This window comes from Ursus arctos, unplaced genomic scaffold (genome assembly GCF_023065955.2).
Source record: "Ursus arctos isolate Adak ecotype North America unplaced genomic scaffold, UrsArc2.0 scaffold_4, whole genome shotgun sequence".
Lineage (NCBI taxonomy): Eukaryota > Metazoa > Chordata > Mammalia > Carnivora > Ursidae > Ursus > Ursus arctos.
The window spans coordinates 4,726,405-4,744,109 of NW_026623056.1; the positions used below are offsets into that span (position 1 = coordinate 4,726,405).

At 46.5% G+C, this 17,705-nt stretch overlaps 1 protein-coding gene across 1 annotated transcript; it reads left to right on the forward strand.

Annotated features, from left to right (window-relative positions):
* Window positions 1–35: 35 nt before the first annotated feature.
* Window positions 36–15,715, forward strand: CLDN11 (claudin 11). The gene is made up of 3 exons (XM_026498779.4): window positions 36–486; window positions 4,919–5,083; window positions 14,456–15,715. The coding sequence occupies exons 1-3, from the start codon at window positions 261–263 to the stop codon at window positions 14,686–14,688; spliced, it is 624 nt and encodes a 207-aa protein (XP_026354564.1). The 5' UTR covers window positions 36–260; the 3' UTR covers window positions 14,689–15,715.
* Window positions 15,716–17,705: the final 1,990 nt, after the last annotated feature.

Sequence of the window (17,705 nt, forward strand, 5' to 3'; positions counted from 1 at the left end):
CCACGGGGTTTAAAGAGGGGGGGCAGGGGCGCACTGCCCAGCCGCGCTGCTGTCCCCGCCGTGCGCTTGTCGTGCCGTCGGAGCTGGGCTCGCAGCCTTTCCCTGGCCTGCCGCCGCCTCCAGCGTGCCACATCCGGCCGTCGCCGGTCCGCGGCTCGCGAGCGCGGGAGAGAAGAGGACCGGGGCAGGCGCCGTCCAGTCCCGGGCGCGGGCACAGCTAGTGCGGGGCGAGGCCCGGGGACGCCGGGGTGGCGGCCACAATGGTGGCCACGTGCCTGCAGGTAGTGGGCTTCGTCACGAGCTTCGTGGGTTGGATCGGCATCATCGTCACCACGTCCACTAATGACTGGGTGGTGACCTGCGGCTACACCATCCCCACCTGCCGCAAGCTGGACGAACTGGGCTCCAAGGGGCTGTGGGCTGACTGCGTCATGGCCACGGGGCTGTACCACTGCAAGCCCCTGGTGGACATCCTCATCTTGCCGGGTAAGGACGCCACCTCTGAGTGGCTGCTCCTAACTCTGATCCTCGGGGCACACTGGGGATGGGCGCATTAGATAGGGGTCGCAGAAACTTTGAAGACCTTAGGGCACATCTTCGACACCTTCGGTCCCACCTTGTTGTAAAGGGATTAGGCAGTCCTGAACTTAACCTCTCGCAGCCTCAGTTTTCTTGTCTGGAATTTGGGATGATAGTAGTGACCAGTGGCCGAGCCACCCTGAGAAGTTAATGAACTGAGACGTGGCCACATACTTGGAACTCTGTCCATGTTAATGACTGCCCCATGCTCCCACCGTCGCTGGTCAGAAGTACTGTACTTCTCCCGCACCCCCCATTCCCCCCTCCCACCCCGGCCTCCTCCCGCAGGCGCAGGCGCCGCGTTTTTGCGTTAGATTCCACCCGCAGAGCGAGGAGGAGAGAAACGCTAGCGTTCCAGCCATCCGAACAGTCGCCGCCTGAGTTTCTCCGGTCTTCGTGGGACTGGCGAGGAGTCCTGGCCAAGTCAGGGCCCTCCCAGCTCCGCCAGGTCGGTTCCACTAGGCTCCCGGGCCTGTCTTCCCCCACCCCTTGCCCCCGCAGTGGGGGCGTCGGTCCGCCCCCTCCCTGCCTCTGCACCTCTGGGTCGGATAGGAAAGCACTGTCGCCCCCCGGAGGGCACGCTCACCCTGCGGGTCGCTCGCTCCCCTCCAGCTGTGTTTCTGGGAGGGGAGAGAGAATTGTCTAGCCTCCACCTCCCCCGACGCCAGGCGGGGGGGCCCCTCCATCCTCACTTGCTTCCCCATTGAAAAAGTCAGGGCAACAGTTTCAATTCAGACGAAAACCTCGAGCCAGTTGGGTGATTGGCTAGGTCGCAGGCTCCCCTCGGGTTTTTGCTCTTTATCTCTGTCCCGTCAGTGGTTTAGCCTACACAGGATTGCCTTCTGTCCCGCTAGCCTTTGAGGACGGTGCCTTTTATTTGTTTGTTTATTTATTTATCTATTTTTAAGGATTTTGTTTATTTATTTTGAAAGAGAGGGAGAGGGAGAGAGTACAGCGGGGGAGGGAGGGGAAGGATAGAGGGGCAAGGAGGGCAGGGGGAGAAGCAGACTCCCCACTGAGCAGAGGGCATGTCCAGGGGCTGGATCCCAGGACCCTGAGATCGTGACCCCAGCTGAAGACAGATGCTTAACCAGCTGAGCCACCCAAGTGCCCTGATGGTACGCATTTAAAGGCCTGCCCTGGTTTCCTTCATCAGGGAAGTAACTGGGCGGCAAGGCCAGTCTGGGGGCCTTTGGCTTTGTGCCATCTCCTGGGGGTGCCTTTAGCTCCCTGGAGACTCTGCTCCCCCCCTTTAGGCCTCCCCACAAGTGCTTCCTATTTCCCAGTCCTTGTAGTTGCAACCAATACCCCCTTCCTCCCTGCTGCCCTGGTATTTGACTCTTACCACCATCAGGGCACATTTCGACTTTTTTTGTTCATTGTGAGTCAAATTTTTCTACCACATTTTGAATTCCTGAAAGAGAGAGATGGCAGCCTACTCTCTTTTCGTTGTCTGCACCAGGCATTGCCCCTGGAACACGGCTGTCATGTTAGTCCTGCCAAGCACTAGCCTCTTCTCCATTTTTTAAAAATTAAAAAAAGTTTTTTATTTAATTAATCTCTACACCCAATGTGGGGCTCACGACCCCAAGATCAGCTGTCACTCACTCTATTGACTGAGCCAGACAGGCACCCCCTTCTATTCCATTTTGCAGTTTCAGACTGGCAGAGGTCCTGGGAACCCAGATCTGCACTCACTTTCACCTAATGGCAGCCTTGGTAGACCTGGATCAGACTCTGGGATCCAGGGCTCAGCATCTGGGTGATTTAGGACAATTTACTCACCTCTGTGAACCCCAGTTGTCTTCCTTTAAAAATTAAAATCAAACCAACCACCTTTCTTTCCGAGTTGGTTTGGGGGATTAAATGAGATGAGAGATGTAAACCTTCTTCGCTGTAGTAGAGGCTTCATAAATTGCTGCTGTGATTTTTTATTAAAAGCTGGGCATGGGGCGCCTGGGTGGCTCAGTCGTTAAGCATCTGCCTTCGGCTCAGGACATGATCCCTTCGGCTCAGGACATGATCCCTGGGATCGAGCCCCACATTGGGCTCCTCCACTGGGAGCCTGCTTCTTCCTCTCCCACTCCCCTTGCTTGTGTTCCCTCTCTCGCTGGCTGTCTCTCTCTCTGTCAAATAAATGAATAAAGTCTTTAAAAAAAAAAAAAAAGAGCTGGGCATGGGATTTGTAGGAATCTGACTGAAGCATAAAATCACTCTTTCTTTCCTTCCCCTGAAGTTAAGTTTCCTGAGCATTCAGAGCCAAGCGGTTTGTTTTCAGAGAACAGACCATCCTACACAGGGAGTACATTTTAGGGAAGGCCTAATCCTTCCTGCTGTCCCCCTCCCTCGCACTTGGGTGGGCACAGGAACAGATCTCAGTCTCCATCTTTTGATTTTTCAGACCGGGTCTTGGCCTTGAGCCTGTGGGCAGCCTGCACCATGAATTTCAGAACCTCAGTTGCTAGTTGACTGTCTCTGCTGTGTGCACCTTGACTCCCCTACAAGCTGCAGGGGCACAGGACTTGGGTCAGAGGTCCTGCCGCAGAACCCTGAGGCTCTTCTCTGGGGGGGTCTTCAAGTCAACAGACAGTTGATTGATTGTTTCCCTTTCATTTTGAAGAAGCTGAGATGGTCAATGGCTGGAAGAGTACCCTCGAGGAGTCTAACTCGCCGACTAGATCTTGCTAAGAGACAGTGTTGCGGTTGGGTCTTGGTGCACAGGGCAGGCTGGCCAGGCTTGGTATGAGAGTCTTGGTGTGTGAGGCAGAAACTGGGGCTCATTTTTGGCTTTGTCTTTAACTCTGCCTCCCCCAGGCCACTAGCTCTGATTTCCTCCAAGCGGGAAAGGGAGAGTAATAAATACAACGCCTCCTTTATTTTTGGAGGAGGGAGAGTGTTTTAATGAGAAACAACACATTTAAGTCTGCATATTCTGCCAGGATTTTGTCAGATTTATTTTACATAAATATTGCACATATTGTAATCTTTTTCTTGATGAAATTGTTACCTGGTCTTTTATTTGACAGCATAAAGTTAATTTGGTTTTGCTGCACTCTTATTATTCTACTTCTTATTTCTTCATTCATAATTGTATGTTTATATCATCTGCTATGGAACTGTGTTAACTCCCTGAAGACCGAGGCAGGTGTCTGCACTCTAGGGATCCTTGGGGCTAGAGAGATGCCTGCTTCCTTCCCTCCCGTCCTCCCTTCCTCCCTTCCTCCCTTCCTCCCTTCCTCCCTTCCTCCCTCCCTCCCTCCCTTCCTTCCTTCCTTCCTTCCTTCCTTCCTTCCTTCCTTCCTTCCTTCCTTCCTTTTTTGTAAAGATTTTATTTATTTGTCAGGTAGAGAGAGAGAGAGCACAAGCAGGGGGAGTGGCAGGCAGAGGGAGAAGCAGGCTCCCCGCTGACCTAGGAACCTGATGTGGACTCAATCCCAGACTCTGGGATCATGTCCTGAGACAAAGGCAGATGCTTAACTGACTGTGCCACCCAGGAGTCCCTGGAGAGATCCTTTAAAGCCATAGGAGACTGTTGTGGAAACATGCCAGGAGACGGTGTGAGGCAGGAGACGCGCCCGACTATCAGTAGGGGTCAGGATTCATGAGCGCAGCAGCCTCCGGGGAAATGTCGGGAGAGGAAGCCTGAGTCTTAGTTTAGTCCAATTAGGAAAATGCACCATACACAGTGGGAATTAAAAGCACATGGTTAGGGACAAAATCACCTCGTACACCAGGAGATAAAATGACTTCACTCACACAGAGTAATAGCACCACTAATAATAGCTCATCTTTTTGGAATAATAGCATGTGCCAGGCACTGTTCTAAGCACTGCCTGAGCTAACTAATTTAATCTTAGTTGAATACTTTTAGAGAGAAGTAGGTACTATGACCATGTTTGCATTATCAGTGAGGACAGTGTCAAGACATAGTTCAGTGACTTGCCCTCGGTCACCCAGGCAGAGCGTATCAGCAGCAGGCTGCAGTCAGCACAGACCCCGCCAGAAGGCATCTGGGAGGGTTTGAGTTTTAATCTGACTCTGTCATAAGGTGATGTCATGGTGTAATTGGACTCTTGGCCCCTTCATCCTGCAAGCTTAGATAGGTGGTCCCAACCAGAGATCTCCACTCAGTCTCTCCAGCCTCCAACCTCCCTTGTTTGTCATGGAGTCACTTTAAAAGCTGAACATGTGAGGTGATCTTTGACAGCATTTAGCACGTGCTAAGTCCTGGAATGGGGCCAGAGGAAGGCAGATGGTGCTGAATTCCCTTGAGCCAGGGTTCAGGCTCCAAGGGGACCCTTGGTCTAACTAACACCCCCATCTGTTCTCTTGTGTCCAGGCTATGTCCAGGCCTGCCGAGCCCTGATGATCGCAGCCTCGGTCCTGGGGCTGCCTGCCATTCTCCTGCTGCTGACGGTTCTCCCCTGCATTCGAATGGGCCATGAGCCTGGTGTGGCCAAGTACAGGCGGGCCCAGCTGGCTGGCGTTCTGCTCATTCTGCTGGGTAAGACAGCTTTCTATATAGCACCCCAATTTCGAGTGAACCTGATGAATCTCAGATCTTGCTGCTGCTTCATGGAGTTCAAGAGGCATGGGAAAGGCAGCCAGGTGTATCCACCTGGGGAAAACCCCCATAGTGTACCTCTTTATGTTTCACGGGTAGTTGATGGAGAGGGATAAGTAATGCGTGTGGGCGTCACTGGACATGAACAAAAGTTAAAAAGCAAAAGGAAAAAAGGATTTTTTGGGTATACTTAAGAGAGAGACCAGGGGACAGGAGAGAGTACCACAGTGGCTCTCCACTCGGGTTTCACAGTGGAGTCCCTTTCTTGGGAATACATCTGCCCAGATCCCAGCATTTGGAATTACTGGGCGTCAGGCTAAGCAAAGACATTTTTTAAAAGCTTCCAGGTGATTCTTATGTGTAGCTACAATTGAGAACTTCATTTAATGTATGAAGAAAGAGTAGAGAAAGAGGAGTGCAAGAGAAAAGTAAGATGTTGAGGGTGGTAGATCACCAGTGATGATTCAATTATTGTATATTGTTGTATCGTATTGTATAGTATAGTATTTGAAGATTTTATTTTTAAGTTATCTCTACACCCAATGTGGGGTTCAAACTCACAACCCCAAGATCAAGAGTCGCATGCTCTCCCGCCTGAGCCTGCCAGGTGTACCTTAATTTTTTGTTCAGTAAGCATTCATGGAGCATCTGCCGAGAGCCAGGCACTGCGGTCGGCACTGGGGACCCTGGGGGAGAAAGGCAGTCCCTGCTCTGAGTGTACTTGGACATCCCGATGGAGTGTGGCATGGGCTCGTCTAAAAAAGGCGCACGGGGCGTGCATCCATAGGAAGGAAGCTAAGCCAGACCGGAGGCGTTTCCCAGAGCTGAGGACCCCAGTGATGAGTGTTGAGAGTTGAAGAGAAGGATCCAGTCAGATCCTGGATTGTGGGGACAGCTTAGGCCAAGGAAATGGCCCGAGCTCGTTCAGTTTTCCTGGTTTCACCTGCATACGGAGGGTTTGATTTCACAACCTAGGGAGGACCCTTCTAGCTCTGCTCTCTTCAGTGATTTCATTTCTCTCTACTTTGTTTCTTGAATGCTAATTCCATCAGCACATTCTAAATCCTAATAGAAGACACGAATTTTGAGAACAACAGCTCTTGTCGCGAAGTGCACGGATACACTGCTGAGCAGCGGCTGGTCTGCCTGTGGGTTAGACAGAGAGTCAGGTTCTCCTGAGACAAGGAATTTCCATCTCCAAACTGGTGTCAGACTCTATGTTGAAGGGGAAGGGGAGGGTCAGGGTTCTGTGTGAGTCAATGCAGTGACATCAGTGAGGTAAGGGGACATGAGAGGTAGGGGTGCTATTTCACAAGACTGCAAAGGGATGGAGGTTTTCAGGGACTTGGGGAGCCACGGAGAATTCGGAGGAGGGGCTTGTGTGGGTGTGGGGGGTTGGGTAACGGGAGCGGAAAGACCAGAGGGCCGCTGTCCTTTCTGGAGAAGAATCTGGGCGTGGACATTTTGGTTCCAGGCCAGAGAATCTGTGTGGGAGTACCACCTAGAACACAGAATCGGTGTCAGGAGAGTCATGTTCCTCACAGGGCCGTCTGGTACAGGAGGTCAGAGCTTTACGTTCAAATTCCCTTTCCAGCAGTTAGACCAAAGCTCTACAGGTAAATGGGTGTGCGGAATCCAGGTGGAAACCCTTCCCATCCCAGGCAGTTGCCATTGTCACCTGCCTCACATTCTTACAGAAGCCCCAGAAGGTCTGTCCCCGAGGATGCCAGACCCAACGGGTCAATCTGTTGTGTTAGGTGTTCAGTTTTAGAAATTCTGGCCTTTCATATGAGACTCCTGGAATAGCCACTAAGAGAATACATTAAAAAAAAAACCAAACCCTGTGGAAAATAAAGATATAAAAGCAAGTGTATACAGACAAATTCGTATTTAAAAGGCCCTAAAAACACCTGAATCATCCAGGTGAGTAAAAGGGTTACTAAAAGAACAACAGCAGCCAGTTGGTTGAAACTTCCTAGCTGAATTAAAGCTTTTCTGGATCTGTTTCGAGCGGGTTGGTGGGTATCTGGACAGAATCGCAGAGAGGACCGTGAGTGGGGCCGGTGGTCGTGTGAGTTCCTCATCCGCGGTTACTGCCTGGAGTGAGAACACGGAGGGCTTGAGGGATCGGCCTCCGTCAGAGCCGCTGAAGCTGTTAGGTTGCAGTGAGGATGCCGCCCTCGCCCTCTTGGAGCTTTGAATTTCCAGTGTCCCCGCCGCCTCTTTGACGCTCCTGTCGGATTTATTTCTCAGCGGGTCGCTGCTTGCCTTCCGGCTGGGTGTTGTTTTGACTGGGACGAGCTGGCTCTGGAAGTGCGACGCTCATTGTCTCAGTTGTGGCACCTGCCGGTCCCCTCTGGGTCTTCTCCGGAGCCCAGTGCCTCGGCTCCCCTGTTGGCGGTGGGTGGGAGGAGCTAGAGCGGGTGAAGGCTCCCTTTGGGTTGCTCGGGGTGGCGTCTGACGCTGTCCCTGGAGAAGCCAGTGCTGGGCTCCTGCCGGATCCGAGGGGTCACCGGTGATGTGTGGTCGCTGACCGAAGGGCACCGGGCGGCACTGGGGTTTGGGGCCTGGGAACTGGAAACAATACTACAGCTACTCTGGACATGCAAACTGTAAACACTGTTAAGTCAAGTCAGTTCTACCTGACCCTGAACATTTTTATTGTTCCAAAAATCGTGTCTGTTGTACGACAGCTTTGTCTTCTCAGTAGTCTGAAGTTTAACGGTGTGAGGATTCGGTCCTGCTTTGGGGGAAGGAATGGAAGCCCGATGTAGCCGACTCTTCAGATCGAGGATGGAGCCAGGTGAATCGCATCTGTGGCTTGTCAAGAGTCCCTACCCAGGCAGGGGGTGCCCATGCCCCGAGCTGCTTTGTTTTACCGTTGGGAGTTAGACCAACGGTACCGAAGCTCGGATCTACCGCTTTCCAGCTGTGTGACCTGGGGCAGTTACTTAATGTCTCTGAGCCTTTATATGAGATGAGGCGATAAGGCTTATGTCTGAGGTTGGTAAGAATAGTGAAAGGAGGTATGCGAGTTATTTAGCCTGGGGTCTGGCACATAGTAAGTGCTCAACAAATGCTTGCTATTATCATTGCTGTTGTTGGTTAGAGGAAAGAGCCAACCTAGAGGGCGGCTGGGTATTCTTTGGATCCTGTCTCATTCCTGCGGGTAATCTCCGCACCAGGCGCTGGTCAAGAGAGAGAGTGAGCTGTTCCTAGAAACGCCAGGTCGCATCCTGGTCTAATGGAGACTTTTCCATTGTTTACTTTGTAAAAACCAGAGTGTAGCTCATGAATAGTTGGAGTTTGTTGCCTGTCCCATTATAAGAAGCCACATTAAACTACCCAACTAAAAATGGTCAGACTTAGCTCTGATCAGGTCTCATTCTCACCTCACTGTGACTTAGAAAGTACTTGATTTGGGTGTTTCTTGGGGAGACAGGGTAGGGAATGGAAGGAGAGGAAGTGTATATTCCTTCTAAAGTGGGATCCCCTCGTTTTTTTCTCCTCCTTCTTAAAAATATGGCCCCAGGAATCGTATTTGTATTGGGAAAATGTTGCTTTAACTTGGAAGTTAGAGGTTAATAATGGAATTGCAGTACAATAAAGGGTGTGTGCAGCTGTGTGCTTGTCATGCACGCAGAATCCGATGTGCTAGGGAAGGTCACCCTTGGGTGTGGAGTAAACAGTGATGTCCTTAATCCTGGGGTCTCAAGAGAAGAGATGGAAAAAGTCTTCCTCTAAACTCATTAGCTTGATACAAACAAGCCCATAATGTAAATCAAATTTCATATGGGTAGTGGAAAGGTTGTGGCATCTTTAGTATGGTGTGACTTAAAATGACCTTATCAGTAAACTTGGAGGAATTAACTGCTTTATGAGGTCTCTCCTATCTCTAAGTTCTGTGATTAAAAAAAAAAAAAATAACCATGAGACTGGCTTTTGAAAAAGGTTATGGAAAAAAAAAGATAATGTTGTGTGAAATAGAAATAAAAGGAAAAAATGTTGAAAACGGGCCAGGAAAATAATGTAGTCAGATATTCCATTGACTTGATGATTGTTTTAAATATTAGATTTTCATAAAAGTCCTTATGTAAGAGGAGTATGTCCTTTGGCAGCTATGTTTTAAGTCAAAATTTAGAGAATCATGAATTTAAAAAAAGAAAAACTAAAATTTTTCTAGATTCAAATTATAAGGAAACAACAAATCCATATGACTCAGTAGCTCATTAGAAATCTCCTTCCTTGTTGCCTTGAGTTCATTGGTACAAAGCTAGAGTTAGTTGCTATATAGATCGTATGTTATGATAGCACCACTCGTAGAAGGCAGCATTCAGTGCATTGTAAAATGTTCAAATGGAGGGGGATTTAAAAAATAGTTTTTATTGTGGGAAATTTCATATATACACAGAAATAGAAAAAATAGCCTAACCCAAACTCGTGCTCAATAATGATGAACTCATGGCCCATCTATTTCATCTATGTACTTCTTTTCTTCCAGTCCCCAGAATTTTTTTGAAGCAAATCTCAGATAAATAGCAAGGAAGATTTTTTCCAGTATTACTTATATCATTCAGAGTAATTTATGTGATTTTAATGGAAATATTGTTTTGTGCTAGAAACGGTGCTCTTAAAAGTACTGTCCGTTCTTAGTTCTGAAAGCGACAAAGCCTGAAAACAGAGGTGTTCGTTGGAGGAAGGAAGAAATGTCAGAGTCTGGTGCTCTTCTGCCTTCTTGGGCCTCTTTGTCTGTCTTTCCCGCTCTCTCTCAATTGTTACCTTCAAAGTCAAACACACAGGTACTAATTTTATTTAACTTCGTCACATTTGTTTAACTATGTACCATGTGTCATCTACACCCTAAAGAAATTAAAAGCGGCATGTACTTTCATTGCTCTAAGATTGCCTCTCCAGCTATTTTCTGTGTTTGGCTACACCGGGAGCATTGTTAACTTTTAATGAGGCTGTATTCTCTCAACTAATGAACACATTGTATTTCATTATTTGAAACTTATCAAAAGAGGCAAACAATTTTACTCCATCAAGAGCAGGGAGTTCTACTTGTGAGAGTACCAAGTCCGGAAAATCTTTATCTACACAGCGCAGCCTTCTTTTTCCCTGCTCTCCTCCACCTCCTCCTCCTTTCCTTTTTCTTTTCTTTCTTTCTTTCTCTTTCTTCTTTCTTTCTTTCTTTCTTTCTTTCTTTCTTTCTTTCTTTCTTTCTTTTTTAGCAAAGTATGTCCCCATTTTTCACTTTCTGCTCCCCCCCAAATGACAGATTCCTGCCCCCCGTATGCAGTTAACTATTGCACTTAGGAAGGTAGAGGAGGAGAAATAGACTGAAAAATCTGAGTGTTAAAATTCTTCCGATAGAGACTTACTTTAAAAATACATTCTGGGGGCGCCTGGGTGGCCCCGTCGTTGGGCATCTGCCTTCGGCTCAGGGCGTGATCCCGGCGTTCTGGGATCGAGCCCCACATCAAGGCTCCTCCGCTGGGAGCCTGCTTCTTCCTCTCCCACTCCCCCTGCTTGTGTTCCCTCTCTCGCTGGCTGTCTCTATCTCTGTCAAGTAAATAATGGAATCTTTAAAAAGAAAAAACAAAACATTCTGATGACATGAAAAGAAAAGCAATGAAAATTCTCTTTTTCTTTCTTCAATTTTCTTTACCTTATGGGTAACTGTGACTTTTTTTAGAAAAGCATTTTCTTTATTTTCTCCAAATAATTGGGAGAACCATTATAAACTCTGTGTGTGTGTGTGTGTGTGTGTGTGTGTGTGTCTGCAAATAGAAATACATCTAGCAGGCCTTCTATGTCATTAAGAAAGCCAAAAATTATCGCCAGTTTTATTAATATTTCACATCTTTTAGTTAAGTAATGATTTAACTTGCATTTTAACTTTATTGATGAAAATATCTCCCTTTCCCTTCAAACCAGGCTGAAAGTGAGTAAATGGTTAGAACATTCTTCATTCTGAGTTCACTTGAAGGTCACGGTTCCCAGCAAACCTCTCCCTCCCGTCCGCGTTGTGCGGCGGCCCGTCATCCTTTAGTGGTTTTGATGTGGTCCATCTTTGATGCGCCACAGGAATTCCACCAGGGTTCATTTATCTGCTAGGAAATAACGTGACCCTGCTGGCGCACGTTCACCTTGTTTTGCATGGATTATAAAAGAAGGAAATCTTTAATGAGGTCAATCATGAGCTTGTAACTTCAAGCGTGTTAAAGTCATGTTACAGTTTTATGATTTGGGAAGTGGTTTTGATGTGTTTGAAGTGGAAAGTAGACTTGAAATGAGACTGTCCCTCATCCATCCATCCACTCATCCAGTTATCCAGTCCTCTAGGTTCATTATTTAAGCATTTGGACATTTTCCTGATGTTTCCTTTTTCTAGTGAATTACAGTGGAATAAAATCCAACAAAATCCCTAAGAAAATTGAAATCAAGACGATTATTTTTGGAATATTGAGCCTGATTCTTTCCCCATGTGAAGATACTCTTATTATTTTGCTTAGGAAAAGAGGAAGAACTAGGCGATTTCTTATTTAATTATGTATATGTTTATATATATGTATATAAATATATATCTTTATTTTATAAAATCTACACCAAATCTGCATTTGAGTTAGGTTTACATGAAGTGTGGGGAATGCTTGTGTGTGTGTGTGTGTGTGTGTGTGTGTTGTATGTATAAATAGGAAGTAACTGAAAAATATAAAACTTACTTTGAACTGTGAGCTGTTTTGAAACCAGGCTAATTGTTTATGGGAAAGATTGGTCGAATTGAACCAAATCAGTTGTTTGGGAAATCAAATATTTTTTTTTCCTATGGAATTCAGCTATTCCCTCCCCACCTCTTCCTTCTAATCAAGCTTGGGTATTTGGAAGCCCTTGCTAGGTTGCTGTTTTGCTCAAGCAGAACGAGTGCCCACTTTGGGGGTCTAGGAGGGGTAGCTGGATCGTGTATTGATATGAAGAATGTAGAGCAGTTCTCTCTGGCTGAAACACTCCGGAAGAGTTTCTGTCTTGTCCTGACACAGAAAAAGACTCTCCTTTTCTTCTCTCTTTCTCTGTGTCTTGCTGAGGGTATGACTCTGACAGTAGCCAAGCCATTCTCGCTGAGGGCTGCATTTGGAATGTGTGGCTGGAGGAAGAGAGAAAAAGACTTTTTCCCTGTATCTCAGGTGTTCGAGGCCCTGGGCTGGAAGGGGAAGTTTCGATTGGCACTGGTCTTCTTGAGAGCACTGTATACACGGAAGGACAGGATATCATCTTGGGACAGAAACGGGCATGATCGTTCTTACTCTTTAAGAAAAAATGAAGCCATTTCACATATGGATAGATTTTGGCTTCTTAGATAATCTATAAAAGCTCCTGAAATATGTGAATAGTTCACAATTAATGGAGTGAATTCAGGCTGTTAGGAAGCCTATTTGAACAACTCCAAACCCCCAAATTAGCTTTCTTCCCTCTGACTTCTAGTAGGGATCTATGCTTTTTTATAATAGGAATCACATCTATTTATGTGTATTTATACCCAGCTTGTGGGGTGGGCTTAGTCTCTTGTCAGCAAGAGCTGACATAAGCTACATAAATGCAGGGAGGTGGCTGACGGGGTCTTTCAAAGTGGGTGAGACTTAAGTCTTTTCTTCAGTTTAGAATTAATGTATGAGGCTGTTAGATTTGAGTGCTTATGTGTAAAGAAAAATTACATTTCTTCTCTGTGAGCATGGAGGTAAGTCAGAAAATCACTCAGTGTGAGTAGAAAACAGAAACGCTTGCTGACTGCAAAGTGACAAGGGTGCTCCAGGTGGCAAACATCGCAGTGCCCTGCCTTGAAGTTATTGAAGGCTTTATGGCTAATGATTGGCAACCTTGTTATTATTATTTTCTTGATCTGCCCACTTGAATGTGTCATCCCAATTTAAAGCTTCAACTAAAATTTCTTTCCTGCTTGTAGTTGTGAGAAATCAAATGATAGGAAGTTACCTATCTGGACTTGTGTTGGTCAGCACATGAGCCACGAGCCACACGCTTATTTAAATTTTAATTAATTAAAATTCAAAACACGGTGTTTTGATCACACTAGCCTCATGAGAAACATTTAAAAGCCCCTGTTGCTTGTGACTACCCTATTTGACAATGCTGATGTAGAGGTCTAAAAATTTTTTTGAAGTTTTCGTAGGCTCCTGCCTGTCCTGGTCTTGCTATTTTGCTTAGGAGGAGGGGAAGAGCTAAATGCTACAGAAGCTATTTCTTGTCCTACTCTTCAAAATCTAAACCAAGTCTGAAAGTTAGATTGGTTGGTGGAAGACCATGAAATTCTACCGTTGTGACCCATCACAACAGACATCATCACTGTAAAATCCTTGCCTGGGTCAATTCTTTTACTCCAAGCAATGTTCGTTAGTGTGATTGTGAACAGCGGAATACAGTCTCAGACGCTTAGCTGATACTCGACTGAAGTCTAGCAATATCCGCCACAGCAAGAGAGTTCTCAGAGCTTCTTCAGGGTCTTTGTGATGTGAATTGACGAAATGGAAAAATGAGATGGGCATCATTTTGTTTCTCATTTCGGAAAACATGAGGCCGTCTAGTCATTCAGCTGATATACACCGAGCACATACTAGGTGCCTCTTGGTGAGTTGCACACTGACTTTGCAAACCTAAGTAGGACATGGCCCCTGCCTTCCAGGAACTCAGAACTTGGAATGGGAAGTAGACGTGGCAGAGGTAATTGTAATACAATTAGGTAAGCGTAATCTTAGAATTCTAAGTGTAGATGTATAAAGTGCAGACATGTATGTAAACACAAATACCTGTTTTTTGGCTTCAGTGATTCATTTCTGGACTTTTACTTTGGAGTTCTTTGGTGTCTGTCACCTGTTGAAAAAATAAGGAGCTAGTAGTTTTTTTTTTTTTTTCAAAGATTTTATTTATTTGACACACAGAGAGAGACAGCAAGAGAGGGAACAGAAGCAGGGGGGTGGGAGAGGGAGAAGCAGGCTTCCCGCCGAGCAGAGAGCCCCATGCGGGCCTCGATCCCAGGCCCCCGGGATCATGACCTGAGCCGAAGGCAGACGCTTAATGACTGAGCCACCGGACCTAGCAGTTTGACACCGCTCTGTACCGACTTATTCCGTAGACGCAAACCTTTACGTGTGGGTTGCCGGGGAGCAGAGCTGTGTGTATCGAGCTTTTCGGAATTGGTCGGAAGCTAGAAGAGCATGTCTGTGGAGTGAAGGGGAGGCTGCCCGCTGCGCGTGGTGTGCGACGGGCATGCCTGGTCACAGCTCTCTCTTGTCCCCCCAGCGCTCTGTGCCATGGTCGCGACCATCTGGTTCCCCGTGTGCGCCCACCGCGAGACCACCATCGTGAGCTTCGGCTACTCCCTGTACGCGGGCTGGATCGGCGCCGTGCTGTGCCTCGTGGGCGGCTGCGTCATCGTCTGCTGTGCTGGAGACGCCCAGTCGTTCGGCGAAAACCGTTTCTACTACTCCTCGGGCTCCAGCTCCCCCACTCATGCCAAGAGTGCCCACGTATAAGAGGGCTGCTAAGCCCGCCCACCGAGGTGCTGCAGATGCTGGGCCCGTGGCCCTGGGTTTGCTTGCCACAGGCGGGGGAAGCCCACTCCGCTGCCAGGCTCCAAAGCCAAAGTTCTAGAAAAGCATCCTGTCTGGCATATTTTAGTCTTAATACTCCTCTCCCCATTTGTTGTCTTAAAAGAAATCTTCAGCTCAGAAAATGCCCACACACTTTTCTCATGGTTTTGCCCATTGTTAGCTCTTTTCTTGGGCATTCCTTTGTTCACCGGTATGTATATGTATATATTTTCTTCTCTCTCTTTAAATTTTAAATATCTTGCAAACATTGCTGAGTTGGGTGCGGGGAGAGAAATAAAAGACACTTTTCAAACTGTTACAGATGACAATGGGAGCCTCATAAAGATGTCTCTCTGTTCGCTCCCTCCTCTTCGGCTCCAAGGTCATTTAGTTATAAGCGATAGAAAAAAATAGAACTGGGGACATGGGGGTGGGGAGGGAGGGGATTGTGGAACTTTCCCTCCATGGGAAACTTTCCCTTTTGTAAGTCGAGGGCAAGGGGTGGGGATATTTTTTAGTTTGTGATTTTACAGTTATCTGTACATACTTTTTCAAGACGGATCATTTTTATAACCATGGTTTTCCTGAAATTCTCAATTCATCAGTATGAAGGAAATGAACCAAATAGGCTTTAATGGTATGATAAATAACAGTCCAAGTGAATATAACTCTAAATGGCATGCCACAAAATATTTTTGATTTCCAGGGTTGAATGCTGTAGCTTTTAATCCTACACTTGCAGATGCTTCAACTTAACACATTTTTAAAGCTTTTCCCCCGTTCTCTATTTTCATTTTGTTAGCCATCTTGAAGTGGTGTGTTTAACATAAATCATGCTGTTGAGTTTGGCTTTACGGGTGTAAACACTGATGGTGTATCAGTATCTGAGACCCCAGACTCTCCAAACATTGATGGTGCATTTTGTTCTTTCAGTGAAACCCGTGCAATAAAATAACAGACTGTGTGCAAAGTGGCCTCGATATTCTGTCGTGTCCAGGGGTGCCATCTATTGCTTGTCACCGATCTCACTCTCTACTAGTAATTTCTAGGGAGCGTGGTCGTGACCCAGGAACAAGGCATTCTGCACTGCCCTGAATAATGAAAACGTTCTGTCTTGTTCACTGTACCACGGTGGTCCTGTGTGGTCGTAAAAGCGAAACCTTGGTGCTCTGTAGGTTTCCTTAGTGGACTGACATTGCAGCAAATTTGAGTCATACATAAATGGGCAGCAATCAGAAACCAAGTCCCTAGCATTACACAGATAAATGCCTTCCTCTGCTTTGAACACCTAGGAAAGACACTGGGTAGGTATAAAGGGAAGTATAAAACAAACCCCCTATATTGGATATTTCAGTGATAATATCTAAATGCAGTTTCCTTAAACATAAGCACACAGGTGTTTGGAAATTTTGGACAAAGATCGAGTTGATTCTTGTTTGTTTTCTGTTCCAGAAACTGTCAAGTTATGAATCTGCTCTAAAAAACACAGATTACAATCTACTTTGGCAGTGTTTTTCCAAAAATATTAATTTTGTTAGCTGATCATATAATAGGCAAACATTTCCTCTTTGGAAATATCCATTTGGGCTAGTCATTTTGGTAGATATTTGTGTACGTTAGGAGATTATAACAATTTCTAAATTACTTATGCAGAAGAGACAGTCTTCACGTTGACCAAAATATTTGCCTCGTTATGATGAGGTTTTATGAGGATACAAGTCACGTAATTGTATTAGAAGACTTTCTGCAATAAAAACTTGTCAGGGTGTAATGACTGTGAGCTTGAATGGAGCAAAAGACATCCAGCGGGTATGGACAAGTAAGGCCCACATACCCTCTCCTCAGCACTGCTGGTTTGAATCACAGTGTTCAAGTGGTTCTCCTCTTCTTGTAAGGATGTACGTACTCGCTCGGCTGCTGCTTGCTGTCTCACCTGAGGGTGCACACTACATGAGCCCACTTCTCCCTGCAGCAAGAGAAAAAACACCCCAAATCTCTCCTGGCTGATCGTTGCCTGCCTAGTTAGGAAATCCCATTTTGTAGGTCATGACTACAGGACTGGATTTTATTATCAGTGCTAGGGAGGGGTAGCTGTTCCTCCAGAAATATATGAGGACTGTCTCATCAGAATCACTCACTGTCCAGTAGAAATATAGCCACATACGTAATTTAGAATTTTCTAGAAGCGACATTAAAAAGCTAACAATGAGCAAGTGAAATTAATTTTAATGTATTCTATTTAATCCAATATACCCAGAATATTGTCATTTCAATATGTAATCAACTACTAATGGGATATTTTATGTCCTTCTTTTCGTATTACCTCTGTCGGATTCCAGTGTGTATTTTCCACTTACAGCACGTCTCCATTTGTACTAGTCACACCTTCAGGGACACATGGGCTAGTGGCTATTGGATTGGACAGCACAGCTATAGAACAACAAATTCAGTTCCAGCAATCCTCAAGAGGGATTCACTCTTGATTTTGTCTGCTCTCGGTAGAGTTCCATTGGAACCTGGCAATACAGTGACGGTAATTGTCACCTGGGGACCCCTCCCCCCATCACAGGGAAGATAGCAGACCCAAAGCGCTCTACCTGAGTAACAGGGAAAAGGGAATTCAAGCTCTCAGGACCCGTTTGCGTCAGGGACTTCATGCTTTTCATCCTGCCCACAGTCCTCAGGGTATAGAGAGGACAATGGGACGCGCAGAGTTCAGGTTATTCATCAGGTTTGGACGGCCACTAGAGAGGCGTAAGATTGGGTTTAAGTCTAATTCTGAAGCCCTCGTACTCTCATATACGAATCCCTGCTAGGAAGTCAGGTACAATGCAGATTCATTCTCCTCGCCCCCAGCGACCCCTCAGTCATTCTGGGCTGGTACCCAGGAATCGGTCTTTTAATCGCACACCCGTTGATTCTGATGAGATGGTCCTCATGCCACACGTCGAGCAACAGTG

What these genes read in the sequence shown, in the direction of transcription:
- CLDN11 (XM_026498779.4), top strand. Translation starts at nt 261, where the DNA reads ATGGTGGCCACGTGCCTGCAGGTAGTGGGCTTCGTCACGAGCTTCGTG. An exon ending in GGACATCCTCATCTTGCCGG is followed by an intron (nt 487 to 4,918) that starts GTAAGGACGCCA and finishes TCTTGTGTCCAG; the next exon opens with GCTATGTCCAGGCCTGCCGA. An exon ending in CGTTCTGCTCATTCTGCTGG is followed by an intron (nt 5,084 to 14,455) that starts GTAAGACAGCTT and finishes TTGTCCCCCCAG; the next exon opens with CGCTCTGTGCCATGGTCGCG.